This window comes from Acipenser ruthenus, chromosome 28 (genome assembly GCF_902713425.1).
Source record: "Acipenser ruthenus chromosome 28, fAciRut3.2 maternal haplotype, whole genome shotgun sequence".
NCBI lineage: Eukaryota > Metazoa > Chordata > Actinopteri > Acipenseriformes > Acipenseridae > Acipenser > Acipenser ruthenus.
Genome location: NC_081216.1, coordinates 520,891 through 533,645, shown reverse-complemented (window position 1 = coordinate 533,645; position 12,755 = coordinate 520,891). Strand labels below are relative to the sequence as shown.

Below are 12,755 nucleotides of genomic sequence, written 5' to 3'. Positions count from 1 at the left end.
AGTAGCACAACGGTATCTTGCTGCTGTAACCAGAATGCACACAACTCCCTCTGCTGGCCAAATCGTATGATTGCACCCAAGTAATTTTGCAGTTTGTGTTGCTGTTTTTGTAATTTGCTGTGCAGTGGATTCTGATGAGTCTACTAAGCTGACTAATGATAATGCTCTTCTGTTGTTGTTGTTATAGGGCTTGAGTAAGAAAGTGGGGGTGTCCTCATCTATTCTGCAAGGGCTCTGGGTGTCGTACAGCACAGAGGGTCTCTCTGCTGCACTGGCCTCACTCCGAAACCTCTACACTCCCAACATAAAGGTAACCCAACCCTCTTCACCACGTATTGAACAGCATAGTCCAGCCACCACAGCAAACAATGCTGCCATTCAATTACAATTGCAATGCTAGCTATTTTGTTGGATTACAATTATAATCTATTTTGTTAGGTTGCAATTACAGTTAAAGTTGTGCTGCAGTGAATAGGAGAGTGGGCATCGGCAATGCTTATTGCTGGCTCTGTTTGTCTGTGCAGGTGAGCAGGCTGCTGATCCTGGGCGGAGCCAACATAAACTATCGGACGGAGGTGCTGAACAACGCTCCTATCCTGTGTGCCCACGCCCACCTGGGGTACATGGACACGGTGGGGCTGCTGCTGGAGTTCGGTGCCAGCGTGGACTGCAGCTCCGAGATCGGGCTGACCCCGCTGGGCTACGCTGCGGCGGCCGGTCATCTGTCCATCGTCAACGCGCTGTGCCGCCGCCGAGCCAAGGTGAGCCCCCCCCCCTCAGGACTTCTCATTCTTTACTTCTTCATGCAAGTTCTGCAGGTGTTTGAGTTCAACTGCTTTCATTTGAAACCAGTTTAATTGACAAACGCGACAGTGACTTCAACTTCAGTAATTTGTTGCCACTGTGAGAAGCTCATTTTAACAGAATACTCCTAAATTGCAATTTTGATCAGTGATGTGATGGAGTTGATTTAAAATGGAAGGGGAATTGGAATTGGGAATTGATTTTAAAAAAAGGAATTGGAAATGAATGACTCCAGCCCCTGGTATAAACACAGTGCTGAATCTTATGAAAGGCAAGGTGTTCTAAAGCATGTGGACGCCTGTGTTTCATTGTTCTTATCCTTACAGATGGATCACTTGGACAAGAACGGGCAGTGCGCCCTGGTCCACGCGGCTCTGCGGGGGCATCTGGAGGTAGTTCAGTACCTGATTCAGTGCGACTGGACGATGGGCGGCCAGCAGCAGGGCGTATTTACCAAAAGCCACGCTGTCCAGCAAGCTCTCATTGCAGCGGCCAGCATGGGCTACACAGAGGTGAGTCTCCTCACAGTCACATGCAGTATTGCGCTGACCGCTAGAACAACTCAAACTGAAGGAAACTCCCTAGCTGTGATCAGTCTGATTGCATAATAATCATAACCATAATAATATTACCATAATAATAAAATAGATTGCATAGCAGTTTGATCCATTCCTGGTTTTGCTATGAGATTAATAGGACACACATCCGAGCTTGTTACCTGTACACACCGGGACTAATCAAGCTTGCAGTAAAACCAGATATAGAGTGAAACTTATGTAATAGGAGTTTTTATTTCCATCCCTACAGTAAAAATAGTCATTTTCTATGTGAATAATTCTGTTTGCCTTCAGATTGTCTCCTACCTGCTTGACCTCCCTGAGAAGGATGAAGAGGAGGTGGAACGCGCTCAAATCAACAGCTTCGATACCCTGTGGGGAGAGACAGGTGAGGGGCTGCCTAGAGACTCAATGCTTATACCATTAATTGACTCCCATTATCACTGTTCAGAGATACAACATTGATTGAGTCCTGATCGCTATTGACTTTTAACTGGTATGAACTTTCTTTAGCAGATTAATAGCCCTGGCCCCCAATTTGAAACCTCATGTAGCTACTAATTTTCTTAAAGCGCTTCCATTTGTGTTTGTGATGAGATCGAAGTTGGCTCGAACCCGCCTCCCTCAAGAACCCCCACCTCTCTAACCACTGAGCTACCCATGCTCCACTTCAGTATTTCAGTTTGCATGAGTGTGCACTGCAGATCAGTGTATTCTTGAGAATCAATACTGTGAAGCAATGAAGTGGGGCTGCAGTGAATGCGCATTCTCGCATCTGCCAGCTATCTGGATGAGGTCCAAACAAGCCTGTAAAAAAGGGAAGACTGTTGCTGTCTGATCGAACTGCACTGCAGCAGACTGGCAATGCAGCAGAGCAATAAGGCAGCCCTGATCACAGGAGTGCGGGCGGAAAGAGGTGTGGATTGAAACCAAAGTGCAGATACGAGAGCTAGGAGGCATGTAGGCAAAATGCTCCAGAGTTAGCTAGAGTTCAAAGTAGCTAATCCTACTCGATAAACTTCCTTCAGTGAGTTCAATGCATGCTGGTTTCTCACACATCTGCTTGCATCCTATTTAACTTCATTTGCATTGCAAATACAAATGTATCCCACATATGCAGATTGTGAACACCTACATGCAAACAATGCACAGTTTGTAACATATTGTGGTCTGTTTGACAATTTTTCAACGTAGCATTTTGAACATAAAATAAACCCAATTAAAAAAAAGGATTTGATTACTTTTATTTTGTATTCTTTTTGTGTTTCCAAAAGTTCTAGAGATTGGATTATCATGGATTGATATAGATATTTGTACCCACAACAAGATTACGAAATACTTTTTTTTTTTTTTTTTTTTTTTAACTAATACATGCATGATCCTTAGGGATACTAAATGACTTCAGGATGAGGTGAGTAAGTAACAGCCTGCTCCTCTCCTCCCCTCAGCTCTGACTGCAGCGGCGGGCCGGGGAAAGCTCGATGTGTGCAGGCTGCTGCTGGAGCAGGGGGCCGCTGTGTCTCAATCTAACCGCCGTGGGATTGTGCCTCTGTTCAGCGCCGTGCGGCAGGGACACTGGCAGGTAGGGTGCTCAAGGGGGAGAGGGGATCAGTGTGTGCACCCAAGTTCATCGAAAGAGCAATCCACAAGCATCCTCCACAGGAGGACAGACCTGCCTCCTGGTTTGTTTCTCTGAAACTCCCAACACAGTTTTAACGTCCAGCCCTGCTTGCATTGCTAGTTAGAATCGTGCATGAGATGGCTGCAAAGTTCCACAGCCGCCACTGCGTGATGAGTGGGAGTGGGTACCTGCCTGTGTGCACTCACCTCTGGAGCTCTGTCTCTGCAGATTGTGGAGCTCTTGCTCACGCACGGGGCGGACGTCAACATGGCTGACAAGCAGGGCCGGACCTCTCTCATGATGGCTGCTTCAGAAGGGCATCTGGGGACCGTGGAGTTCCTGCTCGCACAGGGTGAGTCCAAACAGCCATTGCATTTGTGTCAAGCTAGCATCTTGGGTTATTTGTTCCATCTAATGTCCACAGGAGGTTTTAAGCTTTCATTTTCATGGAGAGATTTGAGGAACTGAGTTTAGTTAATTATTCCTGCAGGACCAGTGGACTGTGAAGGCAGATCGGGTTTTTTTTTTAAATTGCAGAGAGCTCAACAGATTTGTGATTTTAATAAAATGTGTTTTTGTTTCTTTTATTTATTTATTTTTTCTTCACTTGTCTCTCTGTGTTCCTCTCCCAGGAGCCTCCCTGTCTCTGATGGACAAGGAGGGCTTGACCGCTGTGAGCTGGGCCTCCCTGAAGGGTCACCTGACCGTGGTGCGCTCCCTGGTGGAGAGAGGGGCTGCCACTGACCACACCGACAAGAACGGGCGCACACCGCTGGACCTCGCTGCCTTTTACGGGGATGCGGAGGTGGTGAGTAACACCTAGTGGACTGCACCGGAACTGCAGTGTTGTCATTACATAGAATTGCACACTGTGTGACCATTTGATCCTTGGGACGACACAGCAGCCCAGATGTCAAGTGCCATCCTTTGCTGGGCACACGTTTCCTGGTGTATCTGTGACTTTGGGTGCGGTGAAAGTGAATGCAGTGCGATGCAGCCGATTGACCGGCCCGTCTGTCCTCTCCTCAGGTCCAGTTCCTGGTGGATCACGGAGCCATGATTGAACACGTGGACTACAGCGGCATGCGGCCACTAGACCGGGCAGTGGGCTGCCGAAACACCTCTGTGGTGGTCACTCTGCTGAAGAAGGGAGCCAAGATAGGTAGGACGGACACACAGACAGACACACGGACACACAGGACTGCAGTATCCAGCCCCTGGCAGCAGTAGACCGGTTGCTGTTATTATAATCTTACTTACATTACCAGACTGATGCACATTAACAGCGGGCTAACTGACTGTTTGTCAGTAGGAATAACAGCTGCGACGTTGCATTTCATTTAAACAGTTTGGAAACAATCGTGCACAGTAGATCATTCTGGGGTCCGAGCCTGATGTAGCTGTTTTTAAAAGTCTGCACAATGGACACACAGAAACATGTAAAGGTACTGTTTCATTTACCTACAGTAGACTATTTTGCATCCTGTACACTGATGGTGATTGTAGGCAAGGGGAATCATACCAGAACTTATTTACCAACATTATCAATTATTATTTCAACACAGTTCCGGTTTTCCGATGTAATTGGGGAGAGATTAGTCGGGCGTGTGGAACTGAAGTGTGTGGTATCCTCGGATCTCAGGAGATGCCGTGTCTCTGGTTGCACTCTGATACACTAATAAACAGCTCTTTGACTTCCCCAGCTTTTTGACCAGCCGCTCTCCAACTGTCTTGCTGTGCTTCTTCCTTGCCTCCAGGGGGCGCTCACTTTATATCGCGTCTTTTTTTTTTTTTCACGAGTTGTCACATTTGTATTTTTTGTTTTTTCGGGAAGGGGGGTGATGTTTGTCCTTTTGGGTTTTTTTTTTGTGGTTGTTTTGAAGCAGTATTTATTTATTTATTTTTTGCTAGCTCGCTTGCCTTTTCTTTCTTACCCCCCCCCCCCCCCCCCCCCCAAAAAATAAAAGACAACGCTTCCCGCTTCTCACAGCTGCTTGTTGTTTTTTTTTTCCTTTCTCATTCTCCTCCTGCTCCCCCCCTTCTGTGTTCACGCCCCATCTCCCATACACCCCCACCCCCGCGCACACACACACACCCCTCCCCAGGCTGTCAGACGCTGCCCAGTCGACCTCGAGGTCAGTGTCCCTCCACAGTCTAATCTTTCTTCTGTCTTTTGTTTTATTAATGATGGTAAGGCTTCTTACTAAGAGATATGAAAGACATAGACGTAGGTATGTGTATTTGGCTTTAAACTGCGTTCCATATGCTCCGTGTACACTGGGACAGTTTGGGACCATTCAGGCTTTTTAACTCGCATCGCAGTGCATGCTGAAAAGCCTGAACTGCCCTCGTTTCATAAGTCTGTGAGTGATTACCATTACAACCTAACACTTTCCTTATCGCACTGCTGTTTTTGGATTTGTCTAATAGTGTTGCATTATCCAGCTCTCCACTAGTGAGGGTCATTGGTGTGGATCGGTCTAGTGAAGAAGCAGCTGCTTGGGTTTGTGTGGATCGCTGTTCTAAAAGCAGCGATCATCACAAACCCAAGCAGCCGCTTCTGCCGCCAAAGACCCCTACCTGATTGCCAGCACCTGATTTCTGCAGAGAGCTCAATCGGGATAATCGAATAATCGGCCGTGCAGCATGGCCTGGCGGTTAAATGTCAAATCGAATTGTCCCAGAAATGCGCCCTCTAAACAGGCATCCATCTTGGCATGGTTCCATTTCATAACGCCGGAACCTTAAGAGGGAGTAGGGAGTGTTCCGCACAGGTCAAGTTTCCGTTACTGTAAAAGGTGGATTCCTGCAGTGAGCCAGTGAGAGCAGACCTGGGAATTTACTTGACGTACCTGCACTTGATCTGGCCCGCTCAACTTAATAAGAAGCATTGCCCACACCTTTTGTACCCCCTGCACGAAACTACACCTGTCCATCACTACAGACTTTTCATTGTCGCTCTTGTGTTTTGTGAAGAGGGTCACTGTTGCAGAGACATTCCCAGTGAAAGCTAGAAAGGCTAACCCTCTCATTGAGGAAAGCTGGTATTGAAACTCATCCCACTTCTCAAATGACTTGATCCCTGTGATCGCAACGCATTCCGTTTGCATAATGCGATTTAAACTTTGTACAATTAAAAAGATAACACAAATGAATTCTAGTTTTTAGATGCAGTGATCTACTGTAGCACAAACGTACGTACGCACACACACATACCCAGACACACGTACGCATACACACATGCACGCACGCACGCACACACATGTACACGTACGCATACACACACGCACACACACACCCAGACACACGTACGCGCACACACACGCACCCAGACAAACGTATGCGCACACACACACACCCAGACACACGTATGCGCACACACACCCAGACACATGTATGCACACACTCGCACACACCAGACACACGTACGTACGCACACACACACACACACACACTCCTTATTGACACTTCACTTCTTTCCCAGGGGTGTCAGATTCGCATGGTTATTACCGAGGATCCTGGCAGCTGGTTTACAACATTCAGAGCTCACCAGCATCAGCTGACAGCCTTGTGAAAATGCATGGCAGTCTGCAAAGTAAACATTTCCTGTCAACACGTGCTTCGTCAGCTCTCCAGTATTCTAACCTGGAGAGCAGCACAGACAGCTATCCCAGGATCTCTGTTGCTGTGAAGCCAGGTCACAAATAAATAGCCAAACGCCATCTTCTGCTGAAAATCTGAATGACGCAGGATCAAGTCTGAAGTTCAGTTCTTGCAGCTGGCTTTGACTGGCAAAACTGAAATTCTCTTTGTGAAATCACAGCAGTTACGATATCCAGTCACCAGGTGTCACTGTGTGCTTACCTTAAAGGGGGTTTTAGACACAGTGTTCAGATTAACATGTAAAGGAGTAGTGGTGGGTGGTGTTAAGCCGGCAATGGCGCAAACTGTTTTGCAAGGGCATTAGAGCAGCTCCTTTTTAAAGCTGGGTACCTGCATTGGAATTCCAGTACAGGATCATTATCTGACTTCAGAATTGGTAACAAATTGAGCATTAGATGAGATAGCGGGAATTGAAAATGCTCAGCTAATGGGCAATAAGTGTTCTCTGCACAGCAGCCCCCACCCGCCGCCCCACCCCACCTCTTTTTTCTTTGGTATTTCTCCACCGCGATTCCAAGACACCCTGCATTCTCTCAGTTTTTTTTACCCATCATGCATCCTGTACACTGCAGGTCCTGCCACCTGGGCGATGGCTACCTCCAAGCCAGACATCATGATGATCCTGCTCAGCAAGCTGATTGAGGAGGGGGATTCCTTCTACAAGGTGAGGCACTGTCAACACCCCCCCCCCCCCGCCCCGATCCTCGGGACCCCCCCGTGTCTGCTGGTTTGCATTCCAATTACTTAACTAAACCCTTAACTGAACTAATGATGTGGTTAATTTGACCTTTTTTTCATTGTTTTCTGCTCTTTAGAAAGTTGCTGATTTTTCAAGTTAACTAACATTTTAGAAGTAACTTGAAAGATGTTTAACTTATTACAACACACACCCATTGTGGTCCTACACCGTTCAAAAGTGAATTGTTACAAAATAATAAGAATCACTTATTAATAATCACTGGTTAACCCTTTCATGCATGAAAGAGTTAACAAGTGAGTCAGTGAGTACCTTTGAACTCCCTCAAGTCTTTATGTAGCTTGTTTATGGCAGTGTTTCTGAGTCCAATCCCGTGCCTGCCTCTCTGTTTCCCACGACCAGAGGGGGAAGGTGAAGGAAGCAGCCCAACGTTACCAGTACGCCCTGAAGAAGTTCCCTCGAGAGGGCTTCAGCGAGGACCTCAAGACCTTCCGAGAGCTCAAGGTGTCCCTGCTCCTGAACCTGTCCCGCTGCCGTCGGAAAATGAACGTGAGTGCTGGGGGAGACGAGAGAGGAGAGGAGAGGAGGGGGGGTCCTGCATACATACTCCCGGCGGAAACTGAAAAGCATTGCATATTTGTTTTGAGCAAATTTTTATTGGATGGTGCTGATGATGTATTGGTTTTTTTGGGGGGGGGGGGGGCGTCTTCCTCAACCTTTTGAAAGAAGTTAGGGGTCAAAGACACGTTTTTAGAGCCGAATAAGGAACAGTTAACCGAAACTAACAAGAAACGTCATCATTAATCACTCCTTCCTGCTGCCAAGACGTTTCATGTTGGCTTCCTACCATTACAATGTTTTTACGCCTCTCAGTAAATGTGCTTTGCCACTTGCTTGAAAATAGGGCTTTAAATAGCATTGGTTTATATCACTGTTAATGATTTGATATGGGCATCAACTAATGATAAAAAAGTTACTTTTTTTCACAATGGAAAAACAAGCATGAAACAATGTTAATTCCTCTAAATGCAATACTTTCCGTTCAGGCCTGTTTTTGTATGTGCGTAGATGGTACAGGGAGTGCATGTTTGTATCTGTTTTTCGTTGGTGTGCGTGTTGTGATTTTGTTTGTGTAACTCTACAAATGAGGACCATGGGTCCTCAGAAATATATCTGGGGGTTGGGGGTGGGGGGGTGAGGACGACGACGACAACACCACACTGTGTTGAGGACTGGATTTGAAGTCCTCACTTTGACAAATATGTGCACCTCCTCTCTGTGGTCAGAAATATATTTTGTCGGGGTGGGGGGGTTGAGGAGTGGATCAGCGTAGAAGGCAGTTGTATTCTCTGGTCTTCTTTTATTAGGGCTAAGTTCAGTTTTCAGGTAGGGAGAGATTTATTAGATATAGGCTTCTGTGGCAGGTCCTCAAAAGTATAAGTATAGCACAATTATATGTGTGTGTGTGTGTGTGTGTGTGAGAGAAAGAGAAAGTCTTCGTCTCTGCATAGAGTACAAACCTAAGAAGGGACGGCCCACAACATACAACACATCCCTCTCCCAAATTACCAGGAAACGTACCCTAGGTCTCATACCCATTCTCAACCCACCTCCCCTTCTAGCTACACCCCCCCCCTCCCCCCCAAGGGGGTCCTGGTCTTTGTTTCAGCCCCGTTATAAATGGTTTCATTCAACCAGTTAAACCTCCATCCAGACCCTGAAGTAGTTACATTTTCTAATTTGACCTGTTAACCCTGGAGTGGAATTGCCTTTCAGGACTGGGATTGGCTGCCTTCAGCAAATTTTCCAAAAGCAAAATTCTCTAAGCGGGAACCCCCAGCCAAACCAGCTTTGAAGTTTAAATGTAACGTTTAGTACACAAGTCAATTCAATGCATGCATTTTCCAGTTCACTGGAGTTGTGGAGGTTGTCTTGAATGGCTGTGTGTTTTGTTAGTGTCGTCGTACTGGCCTGTTGGAGCCTGCTTGTTTGTTGTTCTGTGTCTTGTGAGGTTCCTCATGTATGTAAGCCTGTATGTCTGTTTTGTATCTGGCTTATCTGTGCACCGGATTCTCATATGCTCTTATGGATAGATACACTGGGTTGTCCATAAATAACCTCTCTTTCTGTCTTTTTTATTGATGTTTTATATTTTTATAAATAATACACGTGCTATATATTCACAGACCAAAACCGGTTTGGGCAGATAATGTTACAGAACTAACTAGAAATAACTAAGGTGCTTAACATCAGTGTTTTTGTTGTCTCATATACAGTACTGTGCAAAAGTTTTAGGCAGGTGTGAAAAAATGCTGTAAAGTAAGAATGCTTTCAAAAATAGACATGTTAATAGTTTATATTTATCAATTAACAAAATGCAAAGTGAGTGAACAGAAGAAAAATCTACATCTAATCCATATTTGGTGTGACCACCCTTTGCCTTCAAAACAGCATAAATTCTTCTAGGTACACTTGCACAAAGTCAGGGATTTTGTAGGCATATAGTCAGGTGTATGATTAAACAATTATACCAAACAGGTGCTAATGATCATCAATTCAATATGTAGGTTGAAACACAATCATTAACTGAAACAGAAACAGCTGTGTAGGAGGAATAAAACTGGGTGAGGAACAGCCAAACTCGGCTAACAAGGTGAGGTTGCTGAAGACAGTTTACTGTCAAAAGTCATACACCATGGCAAGACTGAGCACAGCAACAAGACACAAGGTAGTTATACTGCATCAGCAAGGTCTCTCCCAGGCAGAAATTTCAAGGCAGACAGGGGTTTCCAGATGTGCTGTCCAAGCTCTTTTGAAGAAGCACAAAGAAACGGGCAATGTTGAGGACTGTAGACGCAGTGGTCGGCCAAGGAAACTTACCGCAGCAGATGAAAGACACATCATGCTTACTTCCCTTCGCAATCGGAAGATGTCCAGCAGTGCCATCAGCTCAGAATTGGCAGAAAACAGTGGGACCCTGGTACACCCATCTACTGTCCGGAGAAGTCTGGTCAGAAGTGGCCTTCATGGAAGACTTGCGGCCAAAAAGCCATACCTCCGACGTGGAAACAAGGCCAAGCGACTCAACTATGCACGAAAACACAGGAACTGGGGTGCAGAAAAATGGCAGCAGGTGCTCTGGACTGATGTCAAAATTTGAAATATTTGGCTGTAGCAGAAGGCAGTTTGTTCGCCGAAGGGCTGGAGAGCGGTACACAAATGAGTGTCTGCAGGCAACAGTGAAACATGGTGGAGGTTCCTTGCAAGTTTGGGGCTGCATTTCTGCAAATGGAGTTGGGGATTTGGTCAGAATTAATGGTCTCCTCAATGCTGAGAAGTACAGGCAGATACTTATCCATCATGCAATACCATCAGGGAGGCATCTGATTGGCCCCAAATTTATTCTGCAGCATGACAACGACCCCAAACATACAGCGAAAGTCATTAAGAACTATCTTCAGCGTAAAGAAGAACAAGGAGTCCTGGAAGTGATGGTATGGCCCCCACAGAGCCCTGATCTCAACATCATCGCGTCTGTCTGGGATTACATGAAGAGAGAGAAGCAACTGAGGCTGCCTAAATCCACAGAAGAACTGTGGTTAGTTCTCCAAGATGTTTGGGCCAACCTACCTGCCGAGTTCCTTCAAAAACTGTGTGCAAGTGTACCTAGAAGAATTGATGCTGTTTTGAAGGCAAAAGGTGGTATTGATTTGATGTAGATTTTTCTTCTGTTCACTCACTTTGCATTTTGTTAATTGATAAATATAAACTATTAAAAAATTAAAAATTGAAAGCATTCTTACTTTACAGCATTTTTTCACACCTGCCTAAAACTTTTGCACAGTACTGTGTGTGTGTGTGTGTGTGTGTGTGTGTATATATATATATATATATATATATATATATATATATATATATATATATATATATATATATATATATATGTTTTGTATTACTAAATTGCAAACTCAATTAAAAAAATACTAAAATACAGTTATTTCCTTGTGTTATGGCGGTATCCAATGAAAATTTCAAGAGACACTTTTTGTGTTTTTTTGTTTTGTTTTTTAACCTTTTTCAGTCCTGGCGTTTTTGTTTTTGCCCTGCTCTCATGTATACCAAATAAAGGCGTTCCTTTTTGAATAATGTAACTTTAATTCTTCAGCTCGACAAAAACAATTCAGGATTGGAAGGGTGCGATTAAGGGCTATGTTAGGGATTGTGGGTGGGGGGTTATGTCTGAAGAATGCCAGAAAACTTTGAAATAACCAAGGGCCGCTGTATTTTTTTATTGAATTGTTTTATGGCAATCATAAACATTTTTTTTTTTTTAATTTCTTTTTTACAAAAAAAGTTTGTTTATGGACAACCCTCCAGTATGTGTACTGGTCCAGCAATGTTTGTGAATTCCCCTTCATGGCTCTTTAGAGTTCCTTGTCTGTTAGAAAGCTTGCTTGTGGGTGCAGATGTCGCTTCTATCTCTGTTGAGGGCCTGGCCTGGCGTGGGGGTCTCTGTGTGTGCTCCCTGTGGCTGAAGCAGTGTCTATGGGGTTGATTCAATCAAAAAACACACGGCTGCTTTAAAATTCTGCATTCAAAGGGCTCCCGAGTGGCGCATCTGGTAAAGGCAGTCCGAGTGGAGTGCAGGATGCACCCTTGTGCCTGGAGATCGCCGGTTCGTGTCCAGGCTATTCCACTACCGACTGTGGATAGGAGTCCCCAGGGGGGTGGCACACTGGGTGGGTGGGGCTTAGCTCGGCCAGGGTGTCCTTGGGCGAGAGGGGTATTGCTGCAGAACGAAGGCTCCCACAGCATAGCTTTCGCAGGATAGCTCAGATAGGGTAGTGCTGCGTGTGCAACTCGTAATACACGTTATCATTATATGCTACAGCCTGATCACATAAGGGTGATGAATTTACGCACTAAAATAACGTTTATTTCATAACAATAACCTAAACCTAAGGTTTGTGGGGTACTGGCCGTGGATCACCAATGAATTCTCACAGGGTAATCACTACGTTCGTGTTCTCCCCCTCTCATACCGTTTGTCGTCAGGTGGTAGCGGTGTTGAGGGTGACTGAAGCGCTATGTAAATTACGAGTTGTGCACGCAGCACTACCCTGTCTGAGCTACACTATGGGAGCCTTAGTCCTGCAGCGATATACTCTTACCTCAGGCCTGCCTGCAAGCAGCCCATAGCGGGCCTCCAGAGTGAAAAGAAGCGGGTGGCTGACGGCACACGTTTCGGAGGACGCGTGTGTCCGTCTTTGTGGCAGCGGTGAGCCGGGTTGAAAAAAGAAAAAAAAATTGAGCTTTCCAAATTGGGGAGAAAATGAGAAAAAAAAATAATTGCCTATTTTAAATGCTCTGTGGTGCTATTACGACATGCATCCAGACATACCCCTACGTTTGC

General features: G+C 45.5%; 1 protein-coding gene across 8 annotated transcripts in view; it reads left to right on the top strand.

Moving 5' to 3' along the window:
* LOC117435007 (protein TANC2-like) overlaps positions 1-12,755 on the top strand; it is a 124,112-nt gene that overhangs the window by 104,802 nt on the left and 6,555 nt on the right. For all 8 annotated transcript variants that reach the window (XM_059003360.1, XM_034057841.3, XM_059003359.1 and 5 more), the window contains 10 exons: positions 188-310; positions 525-761; positions 1,131-1,316; positions 1,656-1,749; positions 2,810-2,943; positions 3,211-3,334; positions 3,615-3,790; positions 4,012-4,144; positions 7,218-7,309; positions 7,745-7,891. In XM_059003360.1, the coding sequence (XP_058859343.1) occupies positions 188-310; positions 525-761; positions 1,131-1,316; positions 1,656-1,749; positions 2,810-2,943; positions 3,211-3,334; positions 3,615-3,790; positions 4,012-4,144; positions 7,218-7,309; positions 7,745-7,891 (1,446 nt within the window). The remainder of the gene's footprint in view (positions 1-187; positions 311-524; positions 762-1,130; positions 1,317-1,655; positions 1,750-2,809; positions 2,944-3,210; positions 3,335-3,614; positions 3,791-4,011; positions 4,145-7,217; positions 7,310-7,744; positions 7,892-12,755) is intronic.